Source organism: Lactuca saligna, chromosome 1, assembly GCF_052625555.1.
Source record: "Lactuca saligna cultivar CGN05327 chromosome 1, ASM5262555v1, whole genome shotgun sequence".
Taxonomy (NCBI): Eukaryota; Viridiplantae; Streptophyta; class Magnoliopsida; order Asterales; family Asteraceae; genus Lactuca; species Lactuca saligna.
The window spans coordinates 154472625-154500356 of record NC_136417.1 but is presented as its reverse complement, the minus strand read 5'-3'; the positions used below and the strand labels follow the sequence as shown (position 1 = coordinate 154500356).

At 39.0% G+C, this 27732-nt stretch overlaps 1 protein-coding gene, 6 non-coding genes and 13 pseudogenes across 7 annotated transcripts; 19 read left to right on the top strand and 1 right to left on the bottom strand.

Annotated features, from left to right (window-relative positions):
* Positions 1-8599: 8599 nt before the first annotated feature.
* On the bottom strand, positions 8600-9505 carry LOC145001113 (bZIP transcription factor 11-like). The gene is made up of 2 exons (XM_078960446.1): positions 9358-9505; positions 8600-9116 (listed from the first exon to the last, which is right to left on the bottom strand). Exons 1-2 carry the CDS (start codon positions 9497-9499, stop codon positions 8611-8613), a joined length of 648 nt encoding a protein of 215 aa, XP_078816572.1. The 5' UTR covers positions 9500-9505; the 3' UTR covers positions 8600-8610.
* Positions 9506-13709: 4204 nt separating this feature from the next.
* LOC145027362 (5S ribosomal RNA) lies at positions 13710-13827 on the top strand. Its single transcript, XR_013675284.1, has one exon. It is a non-coding gene; the product is annotated as a 5S ribosomal RNA (ribosomal RNA).
* Positions 13828-14043: 216 nt separating this feature from the next.
* LOC145027761 (5S ribosomal RNA) lies at positions 14044-14158 on the top strand (annotated as a pseudogene).
* A 229-nt stretch (positions 14159-14387) lies between these two features.
* On the top strand, positions 14388-14506 carry LOC145027607 (5S ribosomal RNA). The gene has a single exon (XR_013675518.1). It is a non-coding gene; the product is annotated as a 5S ribosomal RNA (ribosomal RNA).
* A 340-nt stretch (positions 14507-14846) lies between these two features.
* LOC145027713 (5S ribosomal RNA) lies at positions 14847-14965 on the top strand (annotated as a pseudogene).
* Positions 14966-15181: 216 nt separating this feature from the next.
* LOC145027515 (5S ribosomal RNA) lies at positions 15182-15300 on the top strand. Its single transcript, XR_013675430.1, has one exon. It is a non-coding gene; the product is annotated as a 5S ribosomal RNA (ribosomal RNA).
* Positions 15301-15526: 226 nt separating this feature from the next.
* On the top strand, positions 15527-15644 carry LOC145027679 (5S ribosomal RNA; annotated as a pseudogene).
* Positions 15645-15872: 228 nt separating this feature from the next.
* On the top strand, positions 15873-15991 carry LOC145027642 (5S ribosomal RNA; annotated as a pseudogene).
* A 215-nt stretch (positions 15992-16206) lies between these two features.
* LOC145027704 (5S ribosomal RNA) lies at positions 16207-16325 on the top strand (annotated as a pseudogene).
* Positions 16326-16554: 229 nt separating this feature from the next.
* On the top strand, positions 16555-16673 carry LOC145027588 (5S ribosomal RNA). Its single transcript, XR_013675500.1, has one exon. It is a non-coding gene; the product is annotated as a 5S ribosomal RNA (ribosomal RNA).
* A 662-nt stretch (positions 16674-17335) lies between these two features.
* LOC145027748 (5S ribosomal RNA) lies at positions 17336-17453 on the top strand (annotated as a pseudogene).
* Positions 17454-17661: 208 nt separating this feature from the next.
* On the top strand, positions 17662-17769 carry LOC145027782 (5S ribosomal RNA; annotated as a pseudogene).
* A 641-nt stretch (positions 17770-18410) lies between these two features.
* On the top strand, positions 18411-18528 carry LOC145027692 (5S ribosomal RNA; annotated as a pseudogene).
* Positions 18529-18737: 209 nt separating this feature from the next.
* Positions 18738-18845, top strand: LOC145027776 (5S ribosomal RNA; annotated as a pseudogene).
* Positions 18846-19390: 545 nt separating this feature from the next.
* On the top strand, positions 19391-19533 carry LOC145027631 (5S ribosomal RNA; annotated as a pseudogene).
* A 251-nt stretch (positions 19534-19784) lies between these two features.
* Positions 19785-19903, top strand: LOC145027724 (5S ribosomal RNA; annotated as a pseudogene).
* Positions 19904-20132: 229 nt separating this feature from the next.
* LOC145027328 (5S ribosomal RNA) lies at positions 20133-20251 on the top strand. Its single transcript, XR_013675253.1, has one exon. It is a non-coding gene; the product is annotated as a 5S ribosomal RNA (ribosomal RNA).
* Positions 20252-20485: 234 nt separating this feature from the next.
* On the top strand, positions 20486-20602 carry LOC145027687 (5S ribosomal RNA; annotated as a pseudogene).
* Positions 20603-20829: 227 nt separating this feature from the next.
* Positions 20830-20947, top strand: LOC145027556 (5S ribosomal RNA). The gene has a single exon (XR_013675469.1). It is a non-coding gene; the product is annotated as a 5S ribosomal RNA (ribosomal RNA).
* A 238-nt stretch (positions 20948-21185) lies between these two features.
* Positions 21186-21304, top strand: LOC145027638 (5S ribosomal RNA; annotated as a pseudogene).
* The last annotated feature ends 6428 nt before the right edge of the window (positions 21305-27732 follow it).

Sequence of the window (27732 nt, the reverse complement as noted above, 5' to 3'; positions counted from 1 at the left end):
AAGAAGAAATTGCCAAACAAGCCTCTACCATTACCGTCCAGCAAGTCCAGCTTACACAGGCAGAGAAGGAGATTTCTTTGTTAAAAGCTGAAAGAGCTGTCTTTCGAAGCTGTGCCAATGATGTGAAGGATATGTTGACCAACATCCTTGGTGCTCATGATCCAATTCTAACTCTTACTATTCGCAATCATCTTACAACAAAGTTGCTTCCCGCCCTTGCAGTTCTACACGAAATGAAAGGTGTTTCAGAGCCTATTGTCATTCCAAAACAAGGGGGAGAGGAATCGCAGAAGGCCGATATCACAAAAGAACTGAAGGTTAATGTAGCTTCAGGTTCTGGCCCGAAAGAGAAGATGAAACAGATTGCTCTTGATAGCGATAGTGATATTGATGAGACTATAGCTGAGGCTCTGCAAAGAAAGAAAAGAGATAAAGAGTTAGATGAAAACATGAAGATCTCTAAAGAGTCTGAGGAAACTGAGCGAAGAAAAAAAGAAACAAAAGACATCTTACAATGTAAATAAGCTCTTTTTCCTGAATGGACTAGGGAAGTGTTGATCAGTCAGGCTATTGAGTCACGAAGCTTTTACTAGTTAGAGCCGATCGCTTCATTTGACTGTGACAATTCCAAGGACTCATAGTTTGACATGTCGATTACGCGAAAGGCATTTAATTTTCATTATTTTGATTCAACTATTGAGATTCCGTTTCAAAGTCCAAAGGTTGGCCGAGAGCTTATTGATTGGTATTTGAAATATGGTCAACCTCAGTATCGTGCATGGAGTGCTCAAAAGATTACAACTATCAAAGTTTTGAAGCCGACTTCAGCTGACAAGTTTGTTAATGTCCATTTCAAAGTAACACGAGGGACTGCAAACTCTGTCTCAATGATATCGCTTGTTGATCTTCCCAATCTTAATCCACATGATTGGATTTTTCTTGTCAACATTCTGCTCGATCATTCGAAGGAGTATGAACCGATTATAGATCATCTGAAAAGAATTTTGGGATCCTATATACACAAAATTGCTACAATGGATCAGGAGATTGCAAGAGTCATGAATAAAAAGCCGACAGTCAAGCCGAACCAAAAGCCCGATGATGTGAATAAGATGAAGATCGGGCAGATTCACTCAACTCATTTGACGGTCATGTTTACAAAGGGTGAAGCTCACAGGTTCTTGTTCACTTTGGTAGATAAACATCTGTTTTCTACTGACTGCTTAGAGCACATCATCAATCTAATACATCGGTGTAAGCAGAACTTGGATGTTGATAAGAAGAATTTTACTGATATGCTTCGGTGGTACATCACCTTTCGGTACCATTTATTAGCTATCATATCGAGAGTGTTCAAGATGGTGAAAAATCCCTCGGTTCCTAAGAGTTGAAGTTTCGGCTCCGAAGACGCAAAGGGGGAGATTGTTGGGCTTATTATGTTGTGTCTTAGGACTTTTTGTATATATCCGGATTGGGCCTGTCCATCTGTGATTATCTCTTTAGGGTTAGACTATATATATGCATGCATGTATGCATTATATTTGACACGTCTTGTTATTTTACGATTGAGCTTGTAACCCTAAACACCTCTAAAGTCGAAGTTCTTAATCGAGCTCTTCTGAGGTGTTGAAGCTTTAATCATTCGACATATTCAAGCCATATTCTCTTTCACTTTATGTTCATTCTTGTTTGCGTACTTAGAACTAATGGATCATGATAGAACTTTGTTCTAACATTATCTACAACAGATACAGCTTCATACACACCATCACAAGGTAATGCTTTAAAATAAAGAACATTATTAAAGAAAGCATTTATTGCACCAATTTCATTATCAAAAGAAAAGGTAAAGCCTTGTTTGTAAAAAGCATGAAAGGAAATAATATTTCTTGCAATTTCTGGAGAATAACAACATTTATTCAAATCTAAAGTAAACCCACTACTTAGCAACAAAGAATAAACTCCAATCTTGGTGACAGGTGAATCTTTCCTATTCCCCATGATCAATTTTATCTTTCCATGCACCACATTCTCACTTCTTCTTATTCCCTGTAAATCAGAACAGATATGAATACCACAACCGGTATCAAGGACCCAAGAGTTAGAATAGGGTGAGTTATTAGATAGAATAGTGTAAATTCCTGCATTGTTGGGTTTGACTTTCCCATCCTTCACATCTTGCTGGTACATTGGGCAGTTCCGTTTCAAATGCGACTTTTCATGGACATAGAAGCATTTAGCCCCTTTTGGGTCAGAAGAAGGAGTGACAAAACCTTTCTTGGTTCCACTTGAAGAAGAGCCATCAAGGGTCTTACCCTTGGTACCCTTCGAAGGGCTCTTCCTCTTCATCCCTCTACCTTTCCCGGTTGCCAGGATAGGGGTAGATTTTGGAGTAAGAGTAGGAGTGTTAACAACTGACTTACCATTAAGACCTATTTCTGCGGTCTCTAGGAGTCCTTGAAGTTTGCTGACTGTGACTTCTTCCTTATTCATGTGGTATGTCATGCGGAATTGATCATAACACGAGGGTAAGAAGTGCAAAATGATATTTATTGCTTGCTACTCGGGGAAGTTCATATTAAGCTTCAGCAAACGATCCACATAAGTTTGCATTTTCTGCATGTGGCTTGTGACGGATTCTCCATCCTTCATCCTGGTTGTTATCATGGAGGAGATTATTTCATACCGCTCTTGACAAGCACTCTGATGGTATCATTCCTACATATCTTGGTGCATCTCAAAAAGGTAGTAGTCCTCATAGGAATTCTGGAGTTCAGCTGTCATGGTGGCCATCATGATGCATGCCACTTTGGTGGCATCTCTTTCATGAGTCCGACAGTCAGCAATCTCCTAGGGAGTAGCAGTGGACTCATCGATCTCCTTTAGCTCCTTATCGAGGACATATTCCTTGTCCTCTTAGCGAGTCACCATCATGATGTTCCGAATCCAATCCATAAAGTTGGAACCCTCGAAGATGACCCTCCCATATAGGTTGATGAGGTAAAAGGAGCCAGAAGCAATGTTGTTGGAAGACATCTGAAAAGAAGAGAACTAGATTAGTTTAGATATAAAGATAGTCCTTAATAAAACACAGAAATATAATATTAAGGCTAGGATCCAACCACAATATATCATAACTTAGAAGAGGGATGTCGTAATCTAAGCTATAACATATTTGAAAGGTAGGTGAATGACGATTCACTAATTTCGACCATGAAAATCGAAATATAAATATTAGGTTTTAATTGGTTCTTAGAAATTCCTAGATTCTTTTGAGATTCAATGAATTTTCAAAGACATGTTTCAATCTCGAGTGTGCCCTCCAAGTTTTGTAACAGGGATGTCGATGATCACAAAACGAGGTGTGAAGTAACCATGCAAATAACTTGGTACCCTTAATGTTTATCACTCAATCAATGTTCCGGTTAACCACACGCGCTCCGCCGACCTATAATAAACTTTAAGTCACCCTTTACCTACCTTGTTAAGTCCAAGTTAGTGTGCCGGTTAACCACACATGCTCCACTAACGACTTAAACAAAGTGTAAAGTGTAATTTCATGGATTAGCACCTTATTCGTATTTTCCTAAAGTGACTAATATTGGGAATTTAATAAAACACTTAGTTACTTTATAATATTCATCATACTTTTAATGATAATTTTATAAGTCCGTGTCCTACCCATTCGGCTAACGACCCTCCACCAATCAAGGAAGTGGTGGGTAAGAGTGGACACCCGTTAAGCTGTCATTTTATAGGCAACAACCTTCACTACTAGAAAAACAGCCTTTTACGACGCTCATTGCGCGTCGTAAAAGGCTCAGACGATGCGCAAATGCGCGTCAAGGAAGGCCCTGTCATAAAGAGAGACGACGCGTGTTTACGACACGCAATGCGTATCAAGGAAGGCCATGTCATAAAGGAAGACGACACGCATTCGCGTGTCGTAACCTTACGACACGCGTGTTAATGACACGCAATGTGTATCAAGAAAGCCCCTGTCAAGAAATGCCATGTCATAAATGAAGATGACACACATTTTTGCATATCGTAAATTTAAATGTTTTAAAAAATTATATATTTATTAATTTTTAAATTAAATTTGCATTTAATTTCTCATAATAGAAATAAAATACTGTATACAAAAAATACAATCCATTACATAATATAAAATAAAATTTAATACTCAAAAAATAAAATAAATTGTACAAATTATAATGTCATACAAAGAATCATTCAAATGTTAAACAAAAATAATACATTGCTAGCATGGGTTGTACATTCCTATAAAACTAACAAATAATCATACAACTTTGTTTCTTACTGGAAAGGAATGCCAAACATGATTAAAAATCTCCCTTAATCTTGATTAATCACCTGCTTAAGTAGAATGATGTTGTTGAGAAGGTTACCTAGCAACAGAGAAAAACAAAACACCTCTCCCACAATCACAACATCATTTACAGAAAAAGGGTTGTCAATTACTTTCATTAAGATTTTCATTCAATCACAAAAATATTAAATAACAGGGTGAAAAAAATAACTTACTTTTGATAAGTTGATCTCCCTTAGAGCAAACACAACTAAACCATTGAACAAGACCCTCAGGCCTTCTTCTAATGTAAACACAATGCTCGTCTGCAAAATTGAGGCGATAAAATAAAATTTGAATATTGTTTAGGTAGTTTATATATGATTTGATAATTTGATTTAAAATACAATAAAATAAATTATCTTTTTTGTTACCTTAGGGGGCTTGTCAATTCCTTGGATTATAGGTTCTCTTGCTAGTATTAGAAAACGAGTTATGTTATCTAAATCATCTTGAACATTCAATATAAAAATTGTAAGACAAAAGGAGAAATGTATATTTGAAAATACTATGAGATGTGATTTTTTTAATGTTATCAATCCATAAATTAAGCGCAACAAATAGTTACCTATCTTTTTTAAAAACTTTTATGGGGGTATAATGACCAAAATGCCCTTGTATTTATATACATGTTTACAAATATAACTTTAATAACTAGGTGACACCTGGATTGTTTGTGCTAGAATATCAAGCCCAATTTCAGTAGCCCGAGAACTTGCAACTGCTCCAGTGTCTCGTATGGATTCCGAGGCTACAATCTATTAAAAAAACACTTAACAAATTTTAAACAAAGAAAAAAAAACAATATTAAAAGTTTAAACGCAAGAATTAGCAACTAGTTTCATTTACCTATCCATAGTTTCAGTTTATAGTTTATTTCTTTTCATTCTCCTTCTGTTACAAATCTTCTTCTCCTTCTACTACTTTTTTTTTTAAAATTTGAGTTTCATATATCATCTTACTTTCATTATGTATACATAGTATCTGTTTTCTATGGTATCTATTTCGTGAGAAGGAGATAGCATACAATAGAAGTGTGGTATCTATTTTTTGTTTCATTTGTTGTTGTTTTTTCATAAATTATAAAGAAAAAGGCATATTTGTCCTTTTAGCTTTAAAGAAATAATGCCAGGTATCCTTGAATTTTTTAGCATAATTGATGTAATGGTGATTTCATAAATCTAAATCATACTTTTCGGTTGTAACAGTTTTTTTTTTTTAACTTTTTGAACATAATGTTTATATGAAAAACTTAATGTTTTTGTTAAAACTGTATTGAATTTAATCAACATTACAACAATTATTACAAAAAAAAATGCAAAAAAAAAAAAAATCACTGTGATTACTTCTTTAGACTTTGATTTATACAAAGGGACCAAATTTCATTAAATTTTATTAACACATGGGCCATTATGTAATTTTTTAAAACAAATGTACTGCTTTGAAAATTTAGTTACATAGGGGCTGTTATGTCAATTGAATAACATAAGGATCAGATTTCAATTAATTTATTAAGACATGAATTGTTTTGTAAATTGGTTAATAGTGGGAGCATTTATGTAATTTTTAGCAAAAATTATATTACTTTCAATCATAAGGATCAGATTTCAATTAATTTAATTACTTTTTTATCTTTAAATAATTATCAAAAATTATAATACTTTGAATCATAAATACTTTTACAACCTTTTTTTAACAAAATAAATTATTATTATTAAATTTCAGTTTACAAAATTTATGTTTCATCGTATAATCATTTTAACACCCTCCTCCCTCCCCCTATGTGCTATTTAGTGCACAAATTCTTTGACAAAAAAATGATTAAAATGGTCGGATCGGGAAAAATGAAAAAAACAGAATTTTTTTTATCTGGGCAAAAAGTAATTTTGAAGTTTTATTCAAAACAAACACAAAATAAGCTATCTTTTAGATTAACCCTATAATTTAATTAACATTAGTTTTAAATTTTTTTGTGGTGTCCACACATTATAACCTAGTATAATAATAAAGAAAAAAAGTTGAGAAGAACTTACAGCTTCTACCATCAAACAATGAGTCAGCACTAGCTTCAATTACTTGATATGTTCCAGCAATAATGTCCATAATAAGTGTAGCCATTTGGGAGATGAGGACCATAGGGTAAACTCCCAATTCCCTCAGTTCTCTGGCTCTTTTCACAGTTTCAGCTATGTTTGATGACATTGCTAACTCCAGAACAGAAAACAATAATTATCCTGTTAAAACTTATAAATTATAAAACATCATATAAAAGTCAACATTTTTTTTATATAAATAGAAATGATATTATAAGTTATAACAATAATAATGTAAGCTTATGGATTGGTTTGTAGACCATCTTTCATAATAATGAGTATATCTTTCTAAAGAGTTTTTATCCATTTCTCTTCGTTTCTCCGTGTCATCATACTGCAGACAACAAAATACACAATATTTATTATTTAATAACTTCAAATGTGTAAAAGATTTATTAAATGATATAAATAAATCTTAATTTATCATTACTCCCTCTTTTTATGAAAAACATATTTCACAAGATTTTTATGAAAAATACATTGGAAAATACATAAATAATTAAATAAATAATAAATTTGCAAGGCGGAATACATGTAATATGCATACAGTTGGTAAGCCATCCAAATACTGGGCTGCATGATGCAAGGCCTGGCTTATGGGTCCCAAAACCTGTGACAAATGAGGGTATGTAAGTGTAAATATGGATGTGGGATCTGATGCAAGACTATGACCCTTTTCTTTGCATATAACAAGTACCTTTAAAGATGAACGTTCACCAGAAAGTAAAGCAAGATTTGCAAGACCCATCATAAATTCTAGAAGTTGCACAAAAAATCATGTTTTAAGTACAATTCTTCACAAAGTTATTAGAGAGAGAGAGAGAAAGAGAGAGAGAGATAGATAGAGAGAGAGAGAGAGAATGTATAGGTAGTATTTGAACAGCTCTTAAACAGCAATCATAAGCTTCATCTGCACAAAGGAATGTTAGTTATTGACTGAAACTCAATGATTCAATGGATTCTAATCAGAAAAATCCATTGTGTAACAGGAAAACTGGTTTCATACACAGTATATTCTTATCCCAAGGGTAAAATAGGGTTTCTTTATTGCATCCTTTAAATCTTAACAAACCTGCAACTCTTTTAAGGGCACTCTTTCTCATATACCTCACTTGCATATTTCCAGTTGATTAAAGAACATCTGGCTTGACATTTTTATACTACAAATTATACAAAAACACATATATAAGTTGAAATTCTTACAACTTGTATACCATACAAAAATGAAATTTGTTTAAATGCATGCTCCGAAACATCTATGCCAAGCAGAGGAACCAAACTAGGACCTTTTGTAACCAATGGGTCCTACAACAGAGATTCATATTTAAATAATTTGATTTCTGAAGTTTAATAGGGATACTAATTTGTTTGAATAAAACTAGTGATAACTTACCTGGTTTGATGTGGTTTCAACCACAAGCCTCTTCAACTCTATGTTAACAGCAAGCCACTGCCAAAATATATCATAAGTTTAAAATAACAAGAAAAAAGTTGAAAGAAAAAACCAAAATGACAAAATAAAGATTAAGGAACATACCACACATCTAGAACCTTGCACAGCAACGCCTTTTGCGTTCTTTTTAGCAATCAATTTTTCCACAAAACTAAAGCTCTGGTTGATAGCCGATCCCAAAGAACCATGTGGTGGCTCGCCACCTCCTTCCTGCAATAAGGTTTTAGGGTTTTAGTTTTGGTCAAATTATAGTGCTCGGAAGTCAGAATTATCATCTAAATCAGAAGAAGTCAAGAAACTAACACTGGTGGGAGTGAGATTCTTCCAGAAAATTGAGTGATTTACATGACCTGCTCAGAGACATAAGGGTAGATTAGATATCTATGGATGTATGAATATTATTATCCTCCTAGCATCAAATTTGTCCTAAATGTGTTGTTCAGTTGCTTCACTTTAACCTATTTAGGACTTGAAGAGGAAGTTTCCAATCGAATTATAGTGTTTAACCTTGCAAGAAAGACCCATTACAAGAAAGACCCATTACAATCATAGCTCTTTGTACCCATAAATCATCATCTTCCTTTGTTCACAAATCTTTATTCCACCCACCCCACCCCACCCCACCCTAACACACCCAAGCTATCACCAAATCTGAATTTTTTTTCAAGACTTTTAGGAGATTTACATATGACTCAGTACTGAATCATGTCTGCTGAAGCCATAATAGGCTGGTTTGCATAAAGGTAACTCAGTGAGTTATTCATGAACTCGTCGACAAACTCAGTGCCACCTCCACCGCCATATTTCTCGTCCTCAAACCCACAACCGGTGTCGACAGGTTGGTACATAAAAGCGATCATCTCATTCAGAGACTGTAGCCGGTGGCTGAGCTCCACCACCTGAGCTCTCAGAACAGAGTTCTCCGCCTCCACGCTTATGTAATGCTGGGTGGTGATACTGACGCTTGATATGATCTGGTTGTTCTCTTTCCTGAGTTGATTCAGCTGACTCGTGAGATCATCCAGATGCTTTTGCTTCCTCTTTCTAGATCTCCTTGCAGATTCACGATTCGAAATCATTCTCTTCTTCCTCCTCTGATTCATCAATTGCTGAAGATCTTCATCAGACCCCGAGTTCTGAATTGGGTATGAACCACCTGATGATGTTGTCGTACCACTAGAGGAAGCCATTAGAATACCTTCAACTTTGAAATTGCAGATTTGAAGAGAGAAAATGAAGATTTTAAATAGAACCCAGATGGTAATAGAGCTTCAAATTGATTATTATTATTATTATTATTTAGATTTATCTATATATATATATATATATATATATATATATATATATAAGATATATATGTAAATTCGTACATAACGCTTCTAGTAAGTATTCAACCAAAAACAATGAAATCGAAAAGATAGGAAATTATAGTGTTTAACCTTCGCCATTGAACTTAATAGTGCTCTGAAATTTGACAACAGTTGAAGCATCTCCCTTGGTGATAGCATCATCGAGCTGCTCGATAGCTTTATTGTAGTTGGTTATGTAAGTCCAGTGGTGTTTCTGGTGATGGAGCTGCATGATCTCTCCGCTAATCACCGACTCCAGTGCTCCATAATCGTAGGAAAGATCGGGAAGCGTCAACGACTGCAATCCACACACATGTTGCTAAAACTTGGATATCGCACCTAGGGTTTTAGCAGTCGCGAGGGTTCGTAGAGCCATGTGTTCCCAAAATAGATGGAGAAGAAGGGAATAATCTTTGTACCTGATTTAGGGAATAAACGAATCTTTAGAGATTGAATGTAAGAGAAAGAAATCCAGGGCATATACATGAAGAAGAAGAGAACAATCTTCGAACCTGATGCCTCCTCCGCTTTTGCTTTCCTTCTCTTGATGTTTTCGATTATACCTTGAACCTCTGACTTTCGATCCCAAATCTGATTTGTAACCATCGATTTCTGATCTTCAACCTCTAATTCGAGTCATATAGTTTCGAATCTCAGAAAATTTACCTTGCTACCTCTTATTTTTGATGAAAGAGGAGACTCAAATCTGAGAGAAAAATGAGGAATCGATAATTAGGGCAAGAGGGAAAGAAGAAAAAAAGGATGGCGGGGTTTTTAATGTTTTAGGATTTCATTTTTTCATTTTCCCCCTGATTATTAAAGGATAGAACGCGCGTTCAAATAAAATTTATAAAGCGACATCCTTAGACACACGCATCTTATTATAGGCGCCCTCCGTGTTTTTTTGTTTTTGTTTTTTGGACACTAACTTAAGGGCACGCAATAATGCGCGACCTAAATTCTTAAATTTTTTGAATAGATTACACTTTTTTAATGTCACTCACTTTTGCGTAACATAAATCAATGAGTGTCGTCGTTTGCGCGTCGTAAAAGGGTCTTTTTCTTGTAGTGCTTATACCCCCCCTTATATACCGACTTCGTGAATGAGGCCTATTAACGGTAATACGACTTGATCTTATATATATATATATATATATATATGACTTATAATATTATAAAGTATAAGGGTTGATTTTTAACTTTTAAAAATCTAGGGGTTGGAACTAAAGTTTATTAAGATAACTTTATATGTTCCAAAACTTGAGGGAAAGTTTTGTAACTTAAAAAAACTCTTCAATTTATAACTTATGAGTTATTAAAATGAAGACTCTTCATTTTTGTAACTTATGTGATCTTTTAATGGGTTTAAAACAAAGAGACTTTTGGTTATGCATAACTTGAGGACAAGTTATGGACTCCATTAAAACACATAAAGATCATGAATTAAGCATTAAACAAGTAATTCCTATGATCTATTAAGAACTCAGAAGAACATGAATATTCATATCAAAATTTCAAGAACATATGAACACATATAATCTTGCAATTTTGATATTAGCCATTGTAAATGGATCAGAACAACCATTATACCATCTAAAATAAGTTTTACAACACCAAAACAGCTTAGGGTAATGTTTCTAGTCCATTTCCACTGATGGGCTATGAGCATTCTAACACCCCTAAGTGTGCATGCAACCCTAGAAAACCTGAGATCTATGTTTATCTAAAAATACATGCAAAATATGATTTCCATGGTTCATAATCGTATCTAGCATACATGGGGAACTTTTAATCATAAAAGATGGCTAGAATTACATACCTTGTAGTTGATTTGATTCCTTGAAAACCTTGAGAGCCTAGCACCCCAAGTGTGATGCCTAAAATGGTTCACACAACACCAAGGGCTTTGGAATAACTTTGAGAGAATGTATAACAATTGTAAAATCGGCTTTCCCTCTCTATCTTGCTTCTAGTGCCGATTTTGGTGAGCTTCATATCCTTTATATAGTGTGTTACAATTAGGGTTGCACCATGTAAACCCTAATGTAACATAGCTCTTCATTTCCATGACCATGGGTTTGTAACTCCCATGTAGCATCCATGGAGCATCCTATGTACCTTAGCCCAACTTGATAATCCATGGAGCATTTAGCCCACAATACAAGTTACAGATGATCTACACAATCAACCCATATATTTAATTACTCATCTTTTGATCACTTAATTAATTCTAGATTAATTCTTGATCAATACTAATTAAATAATATTATTAATATATTAGAACTTATAATATATTAATAAACCATAAGTGTTATTTCTCTCATTTTAGTATATCCAAATGTTTGATGCCATGCAACCCAAATGCACCATGCCGGGTCGGGTCAAGTACATACCAAATATAGTTATGGATTTAGACACCTTATCCAACAAATGTAATAGCCGGATTTTATCAGGTATCTTGTTTATTGTATTTTGTTGATTTGTGGGGGGACTCGGCGAGTTGGAGCTCAGACTCGCCGAGTAGGGACGTGGATTTGGACGCGGGATCGCGCATGGACTCGACGAGTCCAGGATATGGACTCGGCGAGTCAGCGCTGTGTAATGAAACCCTAATTTCTCGGGTTTGAGACTTATTTAAAGGGCCTAATGGCCGTTATTTGTGCTCACCAGCCCCTTGAGTGAAACCCTAATCGAGTGTGAGCATTTGGAGCTAAGTAGGAGGCCATTATTGACCTTGGAGGTGCCATTTTTGCAAGGAAGGAGAAGAGCTAGCCAAGGGAAAGCAAGAAGAGCCACTTTTGTGGGTTTGGAGTCCAGAGCATCACTTTTGTGGTAATAAATCCGAGTTACCTTCTTCCTTGTTGTTGGTTATCTAGATTTAGGGTTTCTTGAACCCTTTTATGGCAAGATTTAGTGTCCTCTTGGTCCCTTATGAGGTTTGAACCATAGATCTGGACCCTTAGAGGTCTAGAGTATCCCTTTACCCAAGCTTTTTGGGAATCAATGGAGGCCTTGGATTGGAATCCTCATGCCTTAGGTCAAAAACTCCATTTAGGAGCTATAGGGTGTGTTATGAGCACCAAGATAGGAGCTTTACGTGATGAATCAGTCGAGGGAGGCCAGATCTATAGTTTTTGGAAGCAGATCTGACCTTAGAAGCAAGTTAGAGTGGTTGCATGGCATGGACTCGCCGAGTCTGTTCATCCGACTCGGCGAGTAGCTTGAAGATTGCCTTGGGACTGCTCAGCGAGTGGTCCAATCGAGTCATGGGTAGACTCAGTGAGTCAGGGTGAGTTGGAGAGGGATGACGAGTGGACTGAGTCAAACTTGGACTCGCCGAGTTGTCCTTGAGACTCGGCGAGTTGAGTCGGGGTGGCCCCACGATTCATTCAGGTGAAACTCGTCGAGTAAAAGGGGGGAATACTCGACGTGTAGTAAGGGGATTTCAGAGGGTTGGTGAAAACGTCTAGAACCGCCGAGTCGCCATGGTACTCGCCGTGTCCGATCAGAGTTGACCGTTGACCATTGACCAGAGTTGACCTGTGTTGACTTCTTATGGATAGTCAACCTTAGAGATATAAAGTGTTAATTAGAAACATATAATGTTATAGGAGGATTAGAGCTCGGAGGATCGAGCACGAGGGATTTCCAGGATTCGTGAGATACCGAGATACGCGAGGTGAGTCTTCTCACTATACTATATTACCTTGAGTAGGTAACCAAAGTTATGTGATAGAGTATTTGTATGCTATGTATGTTATGTGTTGAACTGCATTATTTCTATGTGATTTATGTAGTGCATGTTTATCAGAGCTAGAACATGAGGGTTCACAGAGTTTGGGTGCACGGACCCACAGAGTTATAGCCTCGAGTGGCTAATATGTGTTATATGTGGTATTTTGGGGAACTCACTAAGCCTTGTGCTTACATTGTTTGATGTTATTGTTTCAAGTACTAGTGACGACCGCGGGAAGGCGCCGGCTTGATCCGTACACACACACTCGGAGTTTTTACATTGTGATCTTGGGATTTTGTATTAACCTATATTGGATAATTAATATGGTTGTTTGATGAATATTAATCGAATTATGTTTTATAAGAAAATTGAAAAATTTGTTTTGAAATTTACGGTGTTACAACAAAGGTTTCAAGCATCCGAAAATGAATCACAATACAAACGAGGCACACCGCCACCCGATACGGTGGCCGGTGGCGGCAGGAAGTGGCAACCACCACCTCACGGTGGTGGTTTTGTGCTTGCCCAAGAGTAGTACTAGGATGGGTAACCCCCAGGGAGGTCCTCATGGTGCACCCCCTTTTTCGTTGCCCGTTTGCGACGGAACGGAGCCGATCACTCACATGGATTCCATGACTCGCGTACGAAAACAAAGGAGGTTCTGCGTCTTGTAAGACATAAAAGCAATAAGCTTGGATAGTATTTCGGGTGCGATCATACCAACACTAATGCACCGGATCCCATCAGAACTCCGCAGTTAAGCGTGCTTGGGCGTGAGTAGTACTAGGATGGGTGACCCCCTAGAAGACCTCGTGTGGCACCCCCTTTTCGTTGCCTGTTTGCGTTTTTTTAGGTTTTACGTGCGTTTTTTTTTCTTTCTTGATATGTCTATGCTCGAACAGCCTCCGGTTCAATGTTGATGGTTTTTGTATTTTTGGAACGAAGCCGAACACTCACGTAGGACCCACGCCTCGCGTACAAAAACAAAGGTGGTTCTGCGTCTTGTAAGACATAAAAGCAATAAGCATGGATAGTATTTCGGGTGCGATAATACCAGCACTAATGCACCAGATCCCATCAATACTCTGCAGTTAACCGTGCTTAGGCGAGAGTAGTATTAGGATGGGTGACCCCCTGGTCCTCATGTTGCACCCCCTTTTTGGTTGCCTGTTTGCGTTTTTTTAGGTTTTAAATGTGTGTTTTTTTTTATATTTTTTTCTTTCTTGGTATGTCTATGCTCGAGCGACCTCCGCTTCAATGTTGATGGTTTTCGTATTTTCAGAACGAAGACAATCCCTCACGTGGGTCCTACGCCTCGAGTACGAAAACAAAAGAGGTTCTGCATCTTGTAAGACATAAAAGTAATAATCATGGATGGTATTTCGTGTGCAATCATACTAGCACTACTGCACCGGATCCCATCAGAACTCTGTAGTTAAGCGTGATTGGGGGAGAGTAGTACTACGATGGGTGACCCCCTGTGAAGTCCACGTGTTGCACCCCCTTTTTCATTGCCCGTTTGCGTTTTTTTAGGTTTTACGTGCGTTTATTTTTTATTTTTTATTTTTTTGATTTTTTTCTTTCTTGTTATGTCTATGCTCCGGTGGGTCCTCGTGTTGCACCCCCTTTTTAAATGACTGTTTCCATTTTTTTAGGTATTACGTGCATTTTTTTTTTCTTTCTTGGCATGTCTATGCTCGGGCGGCCTCCGGTACAATGTTGATGGTTTTCGTATTTTCGGAACGGAGTGGATCGCTCATGTGGGTCCCACACCTCGCGTACGAAAACAAAGGATGTTCTGCGTCTTGTAAAAATTAAAAGCAATAAGGATGGATAGTATTTCAGGTGCGATCATACCAGCACTAATGCTCCGGATCCCATCTCAACTTCGTAGTTAATCGTGTTTGGGTGAGAGTAGTACTAGCATCGGTAACCGCCTGGGAAGTCCTCATGTTGCACCCCCTTTTTCGTGGTTCGTTTGCGTTTTTTAGGTTATACGTGCGGTTTTTTTTTCTTTCTTGCCATGTCTATGCTCGGGTGGCCTCCGGTTCAATGTTAATGTTTTCATATTTTCGGAACGGAACCGATCGCTCACGTGGGTCCGACACCTCGCGTACAAAAACAAAGGATATTCTGTGTCTTGTTAAAAATAAAAGCAATAAGCAAGGATAGTATTTCGGGTGTGATCATACCAGCATTAATGCACCAGGTCCCATCAGAACTACGCAGTTAAGCATGCTTGGGCGAGAGTATTACTAGGATGGGTAACCCCCTGGGAAGTCCTCGTGTTGCACCCCTTTTTCGTTGCCTGTTTGCGTTCTTTAAGTTTTACATACGTTTTTTTTTGTTTTTTTTTTCTTTCTTGCTATGTCTATGCTCGAGCAGCGTCCGGTTCAATGTTGATGGTTTTCGTATTTTCAAAACAGAGACGATCGCTCACGTGGGTCCCATGCCCCGTGTATGAAAACAAAGGAGTTTCTACATCTTGTAGGACATAAAAGTAATAAGCATGGATAGTATTTTGGGTGCGATCATAATATCACTAATACACCGGATCCCATCAAGACTCCGTAGTTAAGCGTGATTGTGCGAGAGTAGTACTTGGATGGGTGACCCCTTTGAAGTCCTCGTGTTTCACCTCCTTTTTTGTTGCCCGTTTGCGTTTTTTTAGGTTTTACGTGCGTTTTTTTGGTTTTTTTCTTTCTTTCTTGCGATTTCTATTCTAGGGCGGCCTCCGGTTCAATATTGATGGTTTTCGTATTTTCGGAACGGAGTCGATCGCTCACGAAGGTCCAACGCCTCGCTTACGAAAACAAAGGATGTTCTGTGTCTTGTAAAACATAAAAGCAATAAGCATGGATAGTATTTCGGGTGCAATCATACCAACACTATTGCACCATATCCCATTAGAACTCTTTAGTTAAGCGTGTTTGAGCGAGAGTAGTACTAGGATGGGTGACCCCCTGGGAAGACCTCGTGTTACACCACCTTTTCCGTTGTCCGTTTGTGTTTTTTTAGGTTTTATGTGCATTTTTTTTTATTCTTGCTATATCTATGCTCGGGCGGCCTCCGGTTCAAAGATGATGATTTCGTATTTTCGGAACGGAGCCGATCGCTCACATGGGTCCCATGCCTCGCGTACGAAAACAAAGGATGTTCTGCGTCTTGTAAAACATAAAAGCAATAAGCATGCATAGTATTTCGGGTCCGATCATACAAGCATTAATGCACTGGATCCTATTAGAACTCTATAGTTAAGGGTGCTTCGGCGAGAGTATTACTAGGATGGGTGACCCCCTTGAAAGTCCTCGTGTTGCACCCCCTTTGTCGTTGCCCGTTTGCAATTTTTTTTAGGTTTTACATGTGTTTTTTTTGTTTTTTTTTTCTTTCTTGCTATGTGTATGCTCGGGCGGCCTCCGGTTCAATGTTGAAGATTTTTGTATTTTCGGAATGGAGACGATCGCTCACGTGGGTCCCACACCCCTCGTACCAAAACAAAGGAGGTTCTGCGTCTTGTAAGACATAAAAGCAATAAGCATGGATAGCATTTCTGGTGCGATCATACGAGCACTATTGCTCCAGATCCCATCAGAACTCCGCAGCTAAGCGTGCTTGGGCGAGAGTGGTACTAGGATGGGTGACCCCCTGTGAAGTCCTTGGGTCGCACCCCCTTTTTCGTTTCCCGTTTGCATTTTTTTAGGTTTTACGTGCGTTTTTTTGTTTTTTTTTCTTTCTTACTATGTCCATACTTCGGCGGCTCCTCGTGTTGCACCCCCTTTTTCGTTGCTCGTTTGCATTTTTTTAGGTATTACGTGTTTTTTGGTTTTTTTTCTTTCTTGGTAAGTCTATGCTCGGGCGGCCTCCGGTTCAATGTTGATGGTTTTCGTATTTTCGGAGCAGAGACGATCGCTCACATGTGTCTCACGCTTCGCGTACGAAAACGAAGGAGGTTCAGCATCTTGTAAGACATAAAAGTAATAAGCATGGATACTATTTCGGGTGCAATCATAATAGCACTAATGCATCGAATCTCATCAGAACTCTTAGTTAAGCGTGATTTGGCGAGAGAAGAACTAGGATGGGTGACCCCCTGTGAAGTCCTCGGGTTGCACCCCCTTTTTCGTTGCCCATTTGAGTTTTCTTAGGTTTTACGTGCGTTTTTTTTTTCTTTCTTTCTATGTCTATGCTCCGACGGCCTCCGGTTGATTGTTGATGGTTTCGCATTTTCGGAACGGAGTCAATTGCTCACGTGGGTCCCACGCCTCGCATACGAATACAAAGGATGTTCTGCATATTGTAAGAAATAAAAGCAATAAGGATGGATAGTATTTCTAGTGCGATCATACCAGCACTATTGCATCGGAGCCCATCAGAACTATATAGTTAAACGTGTTTGGGCGAGAGTAGTACTAGGATGGTAACCCCCTGGGAAGTCCTCGTGTTGCATCCCCTTTTTCGTTGTCCGTTTGCGTTTTTTTAGGTTTTACGTGCATTTTTTTTTCCTTATTGCTATGTCTATGCTCGGGCGGCCTCCGGTTCAATTTTGTTGGTTTTTGTATTTTCGGAACGGAGTTGATCGCTCACGTAGTTCCTACGCCTCGTGTACGAAAACAAAGGATGTTCTGCGTCTTGTAAAAAATAAAAAGCAATACTATTTTGGGTGCGATCATACCAGCATCAATGCACCGGGTCCCATCAGAACTCCACAGTTAAGCGTCCTGGGGCGAGAGTATTACTAGGATCAGGAAGTCCTCATGTTGCATCCCTTTTTCGTTGCCCGTTTGCGTTTTTTTGTTTTTTTTTCTTTCTTGCTATGTCCATGCTTCGGTGGCTCGTCGTGTTGCACTCCCCTTTTCGTTACTCGTTTTCATTTTTTTAGGTATTACGTGCTTTTGGGTTTTTTTTTCTTTCTTGGTAAGTCTATGCTCGGGCGGCCTCCGGTTCAATGTTGATGGTTTTCGTATTTTCGGAACGGAGACGATCGTTCACATGTGTCTCACACTTCGCGTACGACAAAGAAGGAGGTTCAGCATCTTGTAAGACATAAAAGTAATAAGCATGGATAGTATTTCGGGTGTGATCATAATAGCACTAATGCACCGGATCTCATCAGAACTCTTAGTTATGCATGATTTGGCGAGAGTAGAACTAGGATGGGTGACCCCCTGTGAAGTCCTCGGGTTGCACCCCCTTTTTCGTTGCGCGTTTGAGTTTTCTTAGGTTTTACGTGCGTTTTTTTTTCTTTCTTTCTATGTCTATGCTGCGGCGGCCTCCGGTTGATGGTTGATGGTTTTGCATTTTCGGAAACGGAGTCGATTGCTCACGTGGGTCCCACGCCTCGCATACGAATACAAAGGATGTTCTGCATCTTATAAGAAATAAAAGCAATAAGGATGGATAGTATTTATGGTGCGATCATACCAACACTATTGCATCGGATCCCATCAGAACTCTATAGTTAAACGTGCTTGAGCGAGAGTAGTACTAGGATGGTGACCCCCTGGGAAGTCCTCGTGTTGCATCCCCTTTTTCATTTTCCGTTTGCGTTTTTTTATGTTTTACGTGCGTTTTTTTTTTTCTTTCTTGCTATGTATATGCTCGGGCGGCCTCCGGTTCAATTTTGTTGGTGTTTGTATTTTCGGAACGGAGTCGATCGCTCAAGTAGGTCCCACGCCTCGTGTACGAAAACAAAGGATGTTCTACGTCTTGTAAAAAATAAAAGCAATACTATTTTGGGTGCGATCATACCAGCATCAATGCACCGGGTCCCATAAGAACTCCCCAGTTAAGCGTGCTTGGGCGAGAGTATGACTAGGATGAGGAAGTCCTCGTGTTGCATCCCTTTTTCGTTGCCCGTTTGCATTTTTTTAAGTTTTACGTGCGTTTTTTTTTTGGCGGCCTCCAGTTCAATGTTGATGGTTTTCGTATTTTCAGAACAGAGACGTTCGCACACGTGGGTCCCACGCCTCGCGTATGAAAACAAAGGAGTTTCTGCATCTTGCAAGACATAAAAGTAATAAGCATGGATAGTATTTTGGGTGCGATCATAATAGCACTAATACACCGGATCCCAGGAAGACTCTGTAGTTATTCGTGATTGGGCGAGGGTATTACTAGGATGGGTGACCCCTTTGAAGTCCTCGTGTTGCACCTCCTTTTTCGTTGCCCGTTTGTGTTTTTTTAGGTTTTACGTGCATTTTTTTTTGTTTTTCTTTTCTTTTTTTTTTTTCTATTTCTATGCTCGGGCGGCCTCCGATTCAATGTTGATGGTTTTCGTATTTTCGAAACGGAGTCGCTCGCTCACGTGGGTCCCACGTCTCGCGTATGAAAACAAAGGATGTTCTACATCTTCTAAAACATAAAAGCAATAAACATGAATATTATATCGGGTGCGATCATACAAGCACTAGTGCACCAGATCCCATCAGCACTATTGCACCGGATCCCATCAGAACTCTTTAGTTAAGCGTGTTTGGGCGAGAGTAGTACTAGGATGGGTGACCACCTGGGAAGTCCTCGTGTTGCACCCCCTTTTTCGTTGTCCGTTTTCATTTTTTTAGTTATTACGTGCGTTTTTTTTTTTTTTTTTTTTTTTTTTTTTTTTTTTTTTTTGTTTCTTTCTTGCTATGTTTATGCTCGGCAGCCTCCGGTTCAAAGATAATGGTTTTCGTATTTTCGTAACGCAACCGATCGCTCACTTGGATCCCACGGCTTGCGTACGAAAATAAAGGGTGCTCTGCGTCTTGTAAAACATAAAAGCAATAGGCATGGATAGTATTTCGTGTGCAATCATACAAGCATTAATACACCGGATCCTATTAGAACTCTGCGGTTAAGCGTGCTTCAGTGAGAGTATTACTAGGATGGGTGACCCCCTAGGAAGTCCTCGTGTTGCACCCACTTTTTCGTTGCCCATTTGCGATTTTTTAGGTTTTACGTGCGTTTTTTTTTTCTTTTTTTTTTCTTTCTTGTTGTGTGTATGCTCGGGCGGCCTCCGGTTCAATGTTGATGGTTTTCGTATTGTCAGAACTGAACTGATCGGTCACGTGGGTCCCACGCCCTGCGTACCAAAACAAAGGACGTCTTGAATCTTGTAAGACATAAAAGCAATAAGCATGGATAGCATTTCGGGTGCGATCATACTAGCACTATTGCATCGGATCCCATCAGAACTCCGCAGTTAAGCGTGTTTAGGCGAGAGTAGTACTAGGATAGGTGACCCCCTGGGAAGCCCTCGTTTTGCACCCCCCCCCCCCTTTTTCGATGCCCGTTTGCGTTTTTTTAGATTTTACGTGCAGATTTTTAGTTTTTTTTTCTTTCTTTATATTTCTATGTTCGGGGTGCCCTCCGTTTCATTGTTGATGGTTTTCGAATTTTTGGAACGGATCCGATCGGTCTCGTGGGTCCCAGGCTCCGCGTACCAAAACAAAGGACGTTTTGCATCTAGTAAGACATAAAAACAATAAGCATGGATAGTATTTTCGGTGCGATCATACCAGCACTAATGCACCGGATCTCATCAGAACTCCGCAGTTAAGCGTGTTTGGGGAGAGTAGTATTAGGATGGGTGACCCCTAGGAAGTCCTCGTGTTGCAGCCTCCCTTTTTCGTTGCATGTTTGCGTTTTTTTAGATTTTACGTGCATATTTTTGGTTTTTTTTCTTTCTTTGTATTTCTATGCTCGGATACCCTCCGGTTCATGGTTGATGGTTTTCGAATTTTTGAAACGGAGCCGATCAGTCTCGTGCGTCCCACGCCCCGTGTACCAAAACAAAGGAGGTTCTGCTTCTTGTAAGACATAAAAACAATAAGCATGGATAGTATTTTGGGTGCGATCATACCAGCACTAATGCACGGGATCCCATCAGAACTCCACAGTTAAGCGTGTTTGGGGGAGAGTAGTACAAGGATGGGTGACCCCTGGGAAGTCCTCATATTGCACCCCCCCCCCCTTTTTTTTCGTTGCATGTTTGTGTTTTTTTTTAACATTTTATGTGCGGTTTTTGTTTTTTTTTTTGTTTCTTGATATATCTATGGTCGGGTGCCCTCCGGTTCATGGTTGATGGTTTTTGTAGTTTTGGAACGGAGCCGATCGGTCTGGTAGGTCCCACACCCCGCGTACCAAAACAAAGGAGGTTCTGCGTCTTGTAAGACATAAAAGCAATAAGCAGGGATAGTACTTTGGGTGCGATCATAGCAGTACTAATGCATCGGATCCTATCAGAACTCCGTAGTTAAGCGTGCTTGGGCGAGAGTAGTATTAGCATGGGTGATCCCCTGGGAAGTACTCGAGTTGCACCCCCTATTTTCGTTGCCCGTTTGCGTTTTTTAGATTTTACGTGCGTTTTTTTGTTTTTTTGTTTCTCGCTATGTTTATGCTGAGGCGGCCTCCGGTTCAAGGTTGATGGCTTTCGTATTTTTTGAACGGAGCTGATCGGTAACGTGGGTCCCACGCCCCGCTGTTAGAACAAAGTTTTATTAGGATCGTATGATTCTGAGCAAAATATAAAATAAGAACGTAATAAGAACACAAGTATTGTGCTGAATGTGTCGAATGATTAATGCAATAACACCTCAGAAGAGCTCGATAAAGAACTTCAATCTGTAGAGGCGTTTAGGGTTACAAAAATCAACATAATGAAAAACTTATTAATATACGCATACATGCATGCATATATAGACACAGATGGACAGGCCCAATCCGGATTACAGAACACTTAGCCCAAGACGCAACACAAATATACTCTACGATCTCCCCCTTTGCGTCCTTGGTGTAGAAACTTCATTCCCTCTTAACAACAGAAGGCTTCTTCACGGTTTTAAACACCTTCGGTATAATGGCCAGAATATGATGTCGTAACGTAATATACCACCGAAGCATGCCTGTGAAGTTCTTATTGTTAGCCACTGAGTTTTGCTTGCATCGATGAATGATATTTATGATATGCTCCAAGCAATCTATTGAAAACAGATGCTTATCGACCAAAGCGAACAGAAACTTGTGTCTATCACCTTTAGTGAACATAACTGTCAGATTTGTTGAATCAATTTGCCCCAATTTCATTTTGTTCACATCACTACGCTTAGACGTCGACTTCACAGTAGGCTTTCTGTTCATAACCTTAGCTATCTCCTGATCCATGGTTGCTAGCTCATGAATATAGGAGGCCAACATTCTTTTAATGTGTTCAAGAATTGGCTCATACTCCCTGGGATTAGAGAGTAGAATGTTGTATTGCAGAATCCAATCGTGTAGATTAAGGTTGGGAAGATCTGCCAGAGAGATAAAAGACTCCATGTTTGCTGAACCACGGTTGATCTTGAAATTGACATTGATAAATCTCCCTGTAGATAAAGGTTTTAGTACCTTGACTTTAGTAATTTTCTGTGCGCTCCACGTCAAGTACTGCGGTTGACCATTCTTCAAATAAAAATCTATCAGCTCTCTGTCAACCTTAGAATGTGGATATGGGACCTCAGTAGTTGCCTCAAAGCAATGGAAAGTGAATGCTTTTCTGGTTATGGGCATGTCAAACTGCAAGTCTCTAGAGTTTTCACAGTCAAACGAAGCAACTGGTTCCAACCAATAGACAGATGGAAACTCAGTCGCCTGATTGATAAGTGTATCTCTGTCCCATTTCGGAAAAAGAGCCTTCTTGCACTGCAAGGCCTCTTCAACTTCCTTATTCTTCTTCTCTCTTTCTTCAGCCTCTCTGGCCACTTTCATGGTTTCATCCAACTCTCTATCTCTCTTCTTCCTCTTGAGAGCATCTGCAATAGTCTCTTCTTCTGTATTACTATCAGTTGGAATATGAATCTCTTTCTGTTTCAGCTTTTGCTCAGAAACCGAAGCTAAATGAACCTTCGGTTCTGTTTTTACCTGTTGTGCACCACCCTCTCCCCCTTGTTTTGGAGGTATGAACCCCTCCGAAACACCCTTCATCTCGCTAATTATGGAAATAGTAGGTAGGAGTTTGGATTGAAGATGTTTTCGTATTGTCAAGGTTAGGATAGGATCATGAGCTTCCAGCATGCTGGTCAGCATATCCTTAACATCTCCTGCACAACTTTTGTACACCGCCCTTTGAGTTTTTAACATATAGATTTCCTTCTCTGCTAGGGCGAGCTGCACCTTCTGTATGTCAATAGTTGCCTGCTGTTTGACTAGATTCTCCTTCAGGGCACTCTCAGTTGCTAGATTTGTAGTTAGAGCATCAAACCGAGAGTCCACGAAGTGTAAAAAGGAGGTGGTTTCTATTTGAAGCTCAGTACGAACAGCTTGAAATTTGTTAGTTTCTTCACGAAGAGACTTGGAGAAGGAATCCACTGAAGCTTGATATTTTGCAGCATTGGTGTCAGCATGAGATTTTAAAGAGTCAAGGAAAATCTGAGTTGTATGAACAATCTTAGAAACTTCCTTGGTGGCCTTCTGACAAGTAGAAGCAGACTCATTCATAGCCGCTGTAGATTTATCAATGACATCCATGTATTGTTGAAGAGTCGTCTCCAGAAAAGCTTTAATAACCACTCCACCATAAGCTTTGCTATCAGCAAGCAGTTTATCAGCTTTTCATGAATGTCTTGGATCTGCTGACTTGTGATAGAAGCATTAGCTATATCTTCAGATGGAATTCGATAAGGGGATTCAATCCTAATCATCTCCCCCAAGAGTGGCTGCAGAATCGGAGGATTGGGTTGGTGAAGGTGGTAAGTTGATGACTGGAGGTTCAGTCACAGTAGTAGCCCCTGTATCAGATACATTGACTTCTACTGTGGGTTTGCGAATGGTAGTTGTGGTAGATTCAGTTACAAGTGGAGTTGATAATGGTATAGTTGAGATAAGAACAGAAGCACTTGGTGATGAAGGTGGCATAGCGGTTGTTGGAATGATAACTGGTGGAGTATCAGCAAGAGCAGAGAGGTCAACTTTTTGTTGTGGTGATAGAGGAGGAGTTGGAAGTGTTGTTTGTTGTGGAGATTCTGGTGGAGTTGGGGAGCATGGAGGAGTGAGCTCTCGGGGCGAGTCATGATGTACTTCCTCTTCCTCAGGTTTTTCAGCATCAGGTTCTATTCTTGGAGGAGTGCGTTGTCTTGGCCTACAAGCCATCTTCTTTATCTTCTTCTTTTGCGGTTTAGAAGAGTCCCCTTCATCGGATTTTCGCTTAGAGGACTTGGCCTTTGTTTCCTCAGGTTCCTCTTTCTTTGTAGGTTTCTTGCCTCGGTTGATTGGTTTCTCCAATGCGTCTAGGGTAGCTTGCTACTCTGGAGTTAGAACCCTCAGTCCAAAATGATGTAGTTTTCTATAATCGGCCAAGACGTTGATCTATTCTGAAACACATATATACATTGTTTCAGGAATCATTCCATAGTGAAGAAACTTACTTGGATCTGAAATAATAATTTTCTTCATATGGAAGGTTGCGACTGTAGCAAGGAGAGCATCCTTCATGATTGGAACCTCCAATGAATCGATACCCTTCTTAGTAATCAGAGTCCAAAAACAGCCACAAGAGATTTCTGAATGGCGTGTCGAAGTGTTTAGACTCTGCACCACTTGAGACCAGATGATGGAGCCGTAATCGAGATTGATCCCATTGTAGAGGCCATAAAGAAGAGTAAGAAACCCCTTGCTGGTGGTATCGGAACCACCACTTTGTTCGGCCAAACCCTTAATTAACAGGGTTAATAAACCATTCCAGTGGGATGGTAGAAAGGATTTCTTCACCTTTGTTATCATTGTAAGCACATCCGTGTACCCCATTTCATACATCATGGAGAACAGTTGGGACGTCGTGATGAAATCTGGTGAGATAATGGAGGAATCGACTGCAAGCCCCAGGAGTGAACAGAACTTCACTTTTGAAATTGAAGATTTCTTATTGTGGATGGTGAAGTAGATGTGATCCTTGTTCTTGTCATATGTTGCTGAAGAATAAACTTGTGATAAGAGCGACATTGGAACGGCTTCGACCTGGGTTAGGGCTAAAACCAGGGGGAATATTTCAAGCATTCCACAACCTGTAACATGTATGGATCATATAAAAACGGAGTAAGTTCAATGATCATGTTTTGGTTAGATTTTATGGTGAGCAAAGAAGATGATGCGGTCTGATCATGTGCAGATGAAGAAGTCGCCATTGATCAATGAAGAAGAAGATGAATAGTGTTTACTTGTTGTTTACGTTGAGAGAATTAAGACTGGTAAATGACAAATAACCCATTCAACCCTTTATATACCGTTTACTGGAGAGAGAAAATCGTGATGATGAGGTTACTAAAACGTCGCCTGAAAAAGCATGATGCGTGACAGTATGGTTACTCCCAGGACTACGTCAGCGCACATGGGTTTAGAAACAGATCAAATTCACGCGCCTAAATCTTATCTTTAATTGGCGTTTGAAATTCCATATATCTCCTTGTTTGGTTACGATGAATAACGAAAACTCAATCCAAACAATACCTAGAATGTTGGAAAATAAAATTTTCGTGCATAAGTGTGACAAAGAGAAAGAAATAAATTAAATGTGTATAGGATGTGAGTGATGTCTGTGAGACATAAAGCAGAGGATTCCGGGCAAGAATTACTTCCTTCAAAGTCAAGATAGACTTGAAGTGCTTGTGTGGTTTCCCGAAATATACGATCAACTGTTTGTTAAGAAACATTGAAAGGCTTCTTTTAATAATAGGTTCAGGGTAGCTTGTGTTCAACCGAACTTCGAGTTTTAACATAAAACCGATCGTTGGAAGAAGTACCTGTGAGAACGATGTGCTCTGCTGAACAGGTAGGTTGGATATTTTATTTTAGTGACTATATTAGAATCGAAAATCTCAAAAAAAAATAAAAGGATCTTTTTGGGAAGAAATGCCTTGGTTGTAGACAATTTCATAAAGATCTCTCAAAAATAAAAAGAGATTTCCTTTGGTAACCAGTAAAATGTTGAATGTATAATTCACTGTCAGTTCATTTTTGGTGTTGGATTTTGGGTTTCACTCAGCACATGGTATATGTATCTAAGATCATAAACACAGATGTTGTGTAACCATAAACCTCAGTGGTAAAGACCGAGAGTCTCCAGGGTTATGTTGGTGAACCGAAAGTATATGGAGAATGTAAAGTGGTGGTTTAAGGACCGAATGTACCTTCTGCTAGATAATCGTGACAAAGCAGAGAAACTCTTAACTCATATGAGAAGAGTAAGGTAGCTCTAGACCGAGTAGCATAAATTAGCCTGATTTGGAAGAAACGATAGGTATAGATCGAATTATTAAGGCCTACTCAAGATCGCAGAGGCTTAAGACGACATGCAGCAGCATGCTTCTAGGGACCCTTAACTAGTTCATGTTGAAATTAAATCATACCTGCCTTAGATCCACAGTTGGTTGTTCTTGTTACCCATTTAGCCTAATAAAAATAAAGAGAAACACCAAACAAATAATTGAGATAGATAAAGTAATACTAAAACAAAAAATATAAAATGTTTTTGGATTTTTGAAATTTTCTGAAAAAGAATAAAAACAGAAAGATAAAATATTTTTGGATTTTTGAAATTTTCTGAAAAAGAATAAAAACAGAAAGATAAAATATTTAAAGTTAAAACCAAACCAAAGATATGCACAAAATATACAACCGAAACCTTATCTGAGAGAAGTGAAATAGATCGACCATTCAGTTCATTTTTGTTCCAGAAAATCATGGAGCAGAGATAGATAGAGCGGTCTGTCCATTTCTGTTCCCTAAAATTCGAGAGCCGAAATAGACCGAGCGGTCTGTCCATTTCGGTTGTCTAATTTTTAATGATAGATTTGAAGATTCGGTACCGACTCTCCTTCCATCATGCCCAAGCCTTGTAAGATTTTGTTAAAGGTTTCTTCGGGTAAGGCTTTAGTAAAGATGTCAGCCAGTTGATCAGCAGATCGAACAAAGTGAACTTCCACATTTCCGTCTTCTACATGATCCTTGATGGAATGATACCTAAGTGCAACGTGCTTAGTTTTTGAGTGTTGCACTGGATTATGACAAATCTTTATTGCACTTTCAGAGTCGCAGTAGAGAGGAATCTTTTTCATACTTAATCCATAGTCCCTTAATTGACTTTAAATCCAAACCACTTCTGAGGTACAAGATGCAGCAGCGATGTATTCAGCTTCGGCTGTGGACAATGAAACACAGGTTTTGTTTCTTGGATTGCCAACTCACAAGTTTTCCATCAAGAAATTGGCATCCACCTGTAGTACTTTTTCTGTCCAGTCCACATCCTCCTAAATCAGCATCAGAAAATGCTTGAATGAAGAATCCTGATTTGGCAGGGTACCAGAGACCGAGAGATGAAGTTTTCTTCAGATATCGAAAAATATTCTTCACAGCAAGCATATGAGGTTCTCTTGGATTGGCTTGAAACCTGGAATAGTAACAAACAGAAAACATAATATCTAGTCTAGTAGTTGTCAGATACATAAGAGACCCTATCATTTGTCGATAAAGTGTTATGTCCACAGCAAGTTTCTCCAGAGATAGGGTTAGTTTAGTGTCGAATGCCATAGGAACTTTCACTTTTGAATCACCCTTCATTCCAAATTTCGTTAGTAAGTTCTTGGTGTATGCCTCCTGGTTTATAAAAATACCTTCTGGTCCCTGTCTAATATTTAAACCAAGGAAAAAGTTAATTTGACCCATTGCGCTCATTTCAAATTTAGTCTCCATCAACTTCCTGAATTCAACTGTTAAGCTAG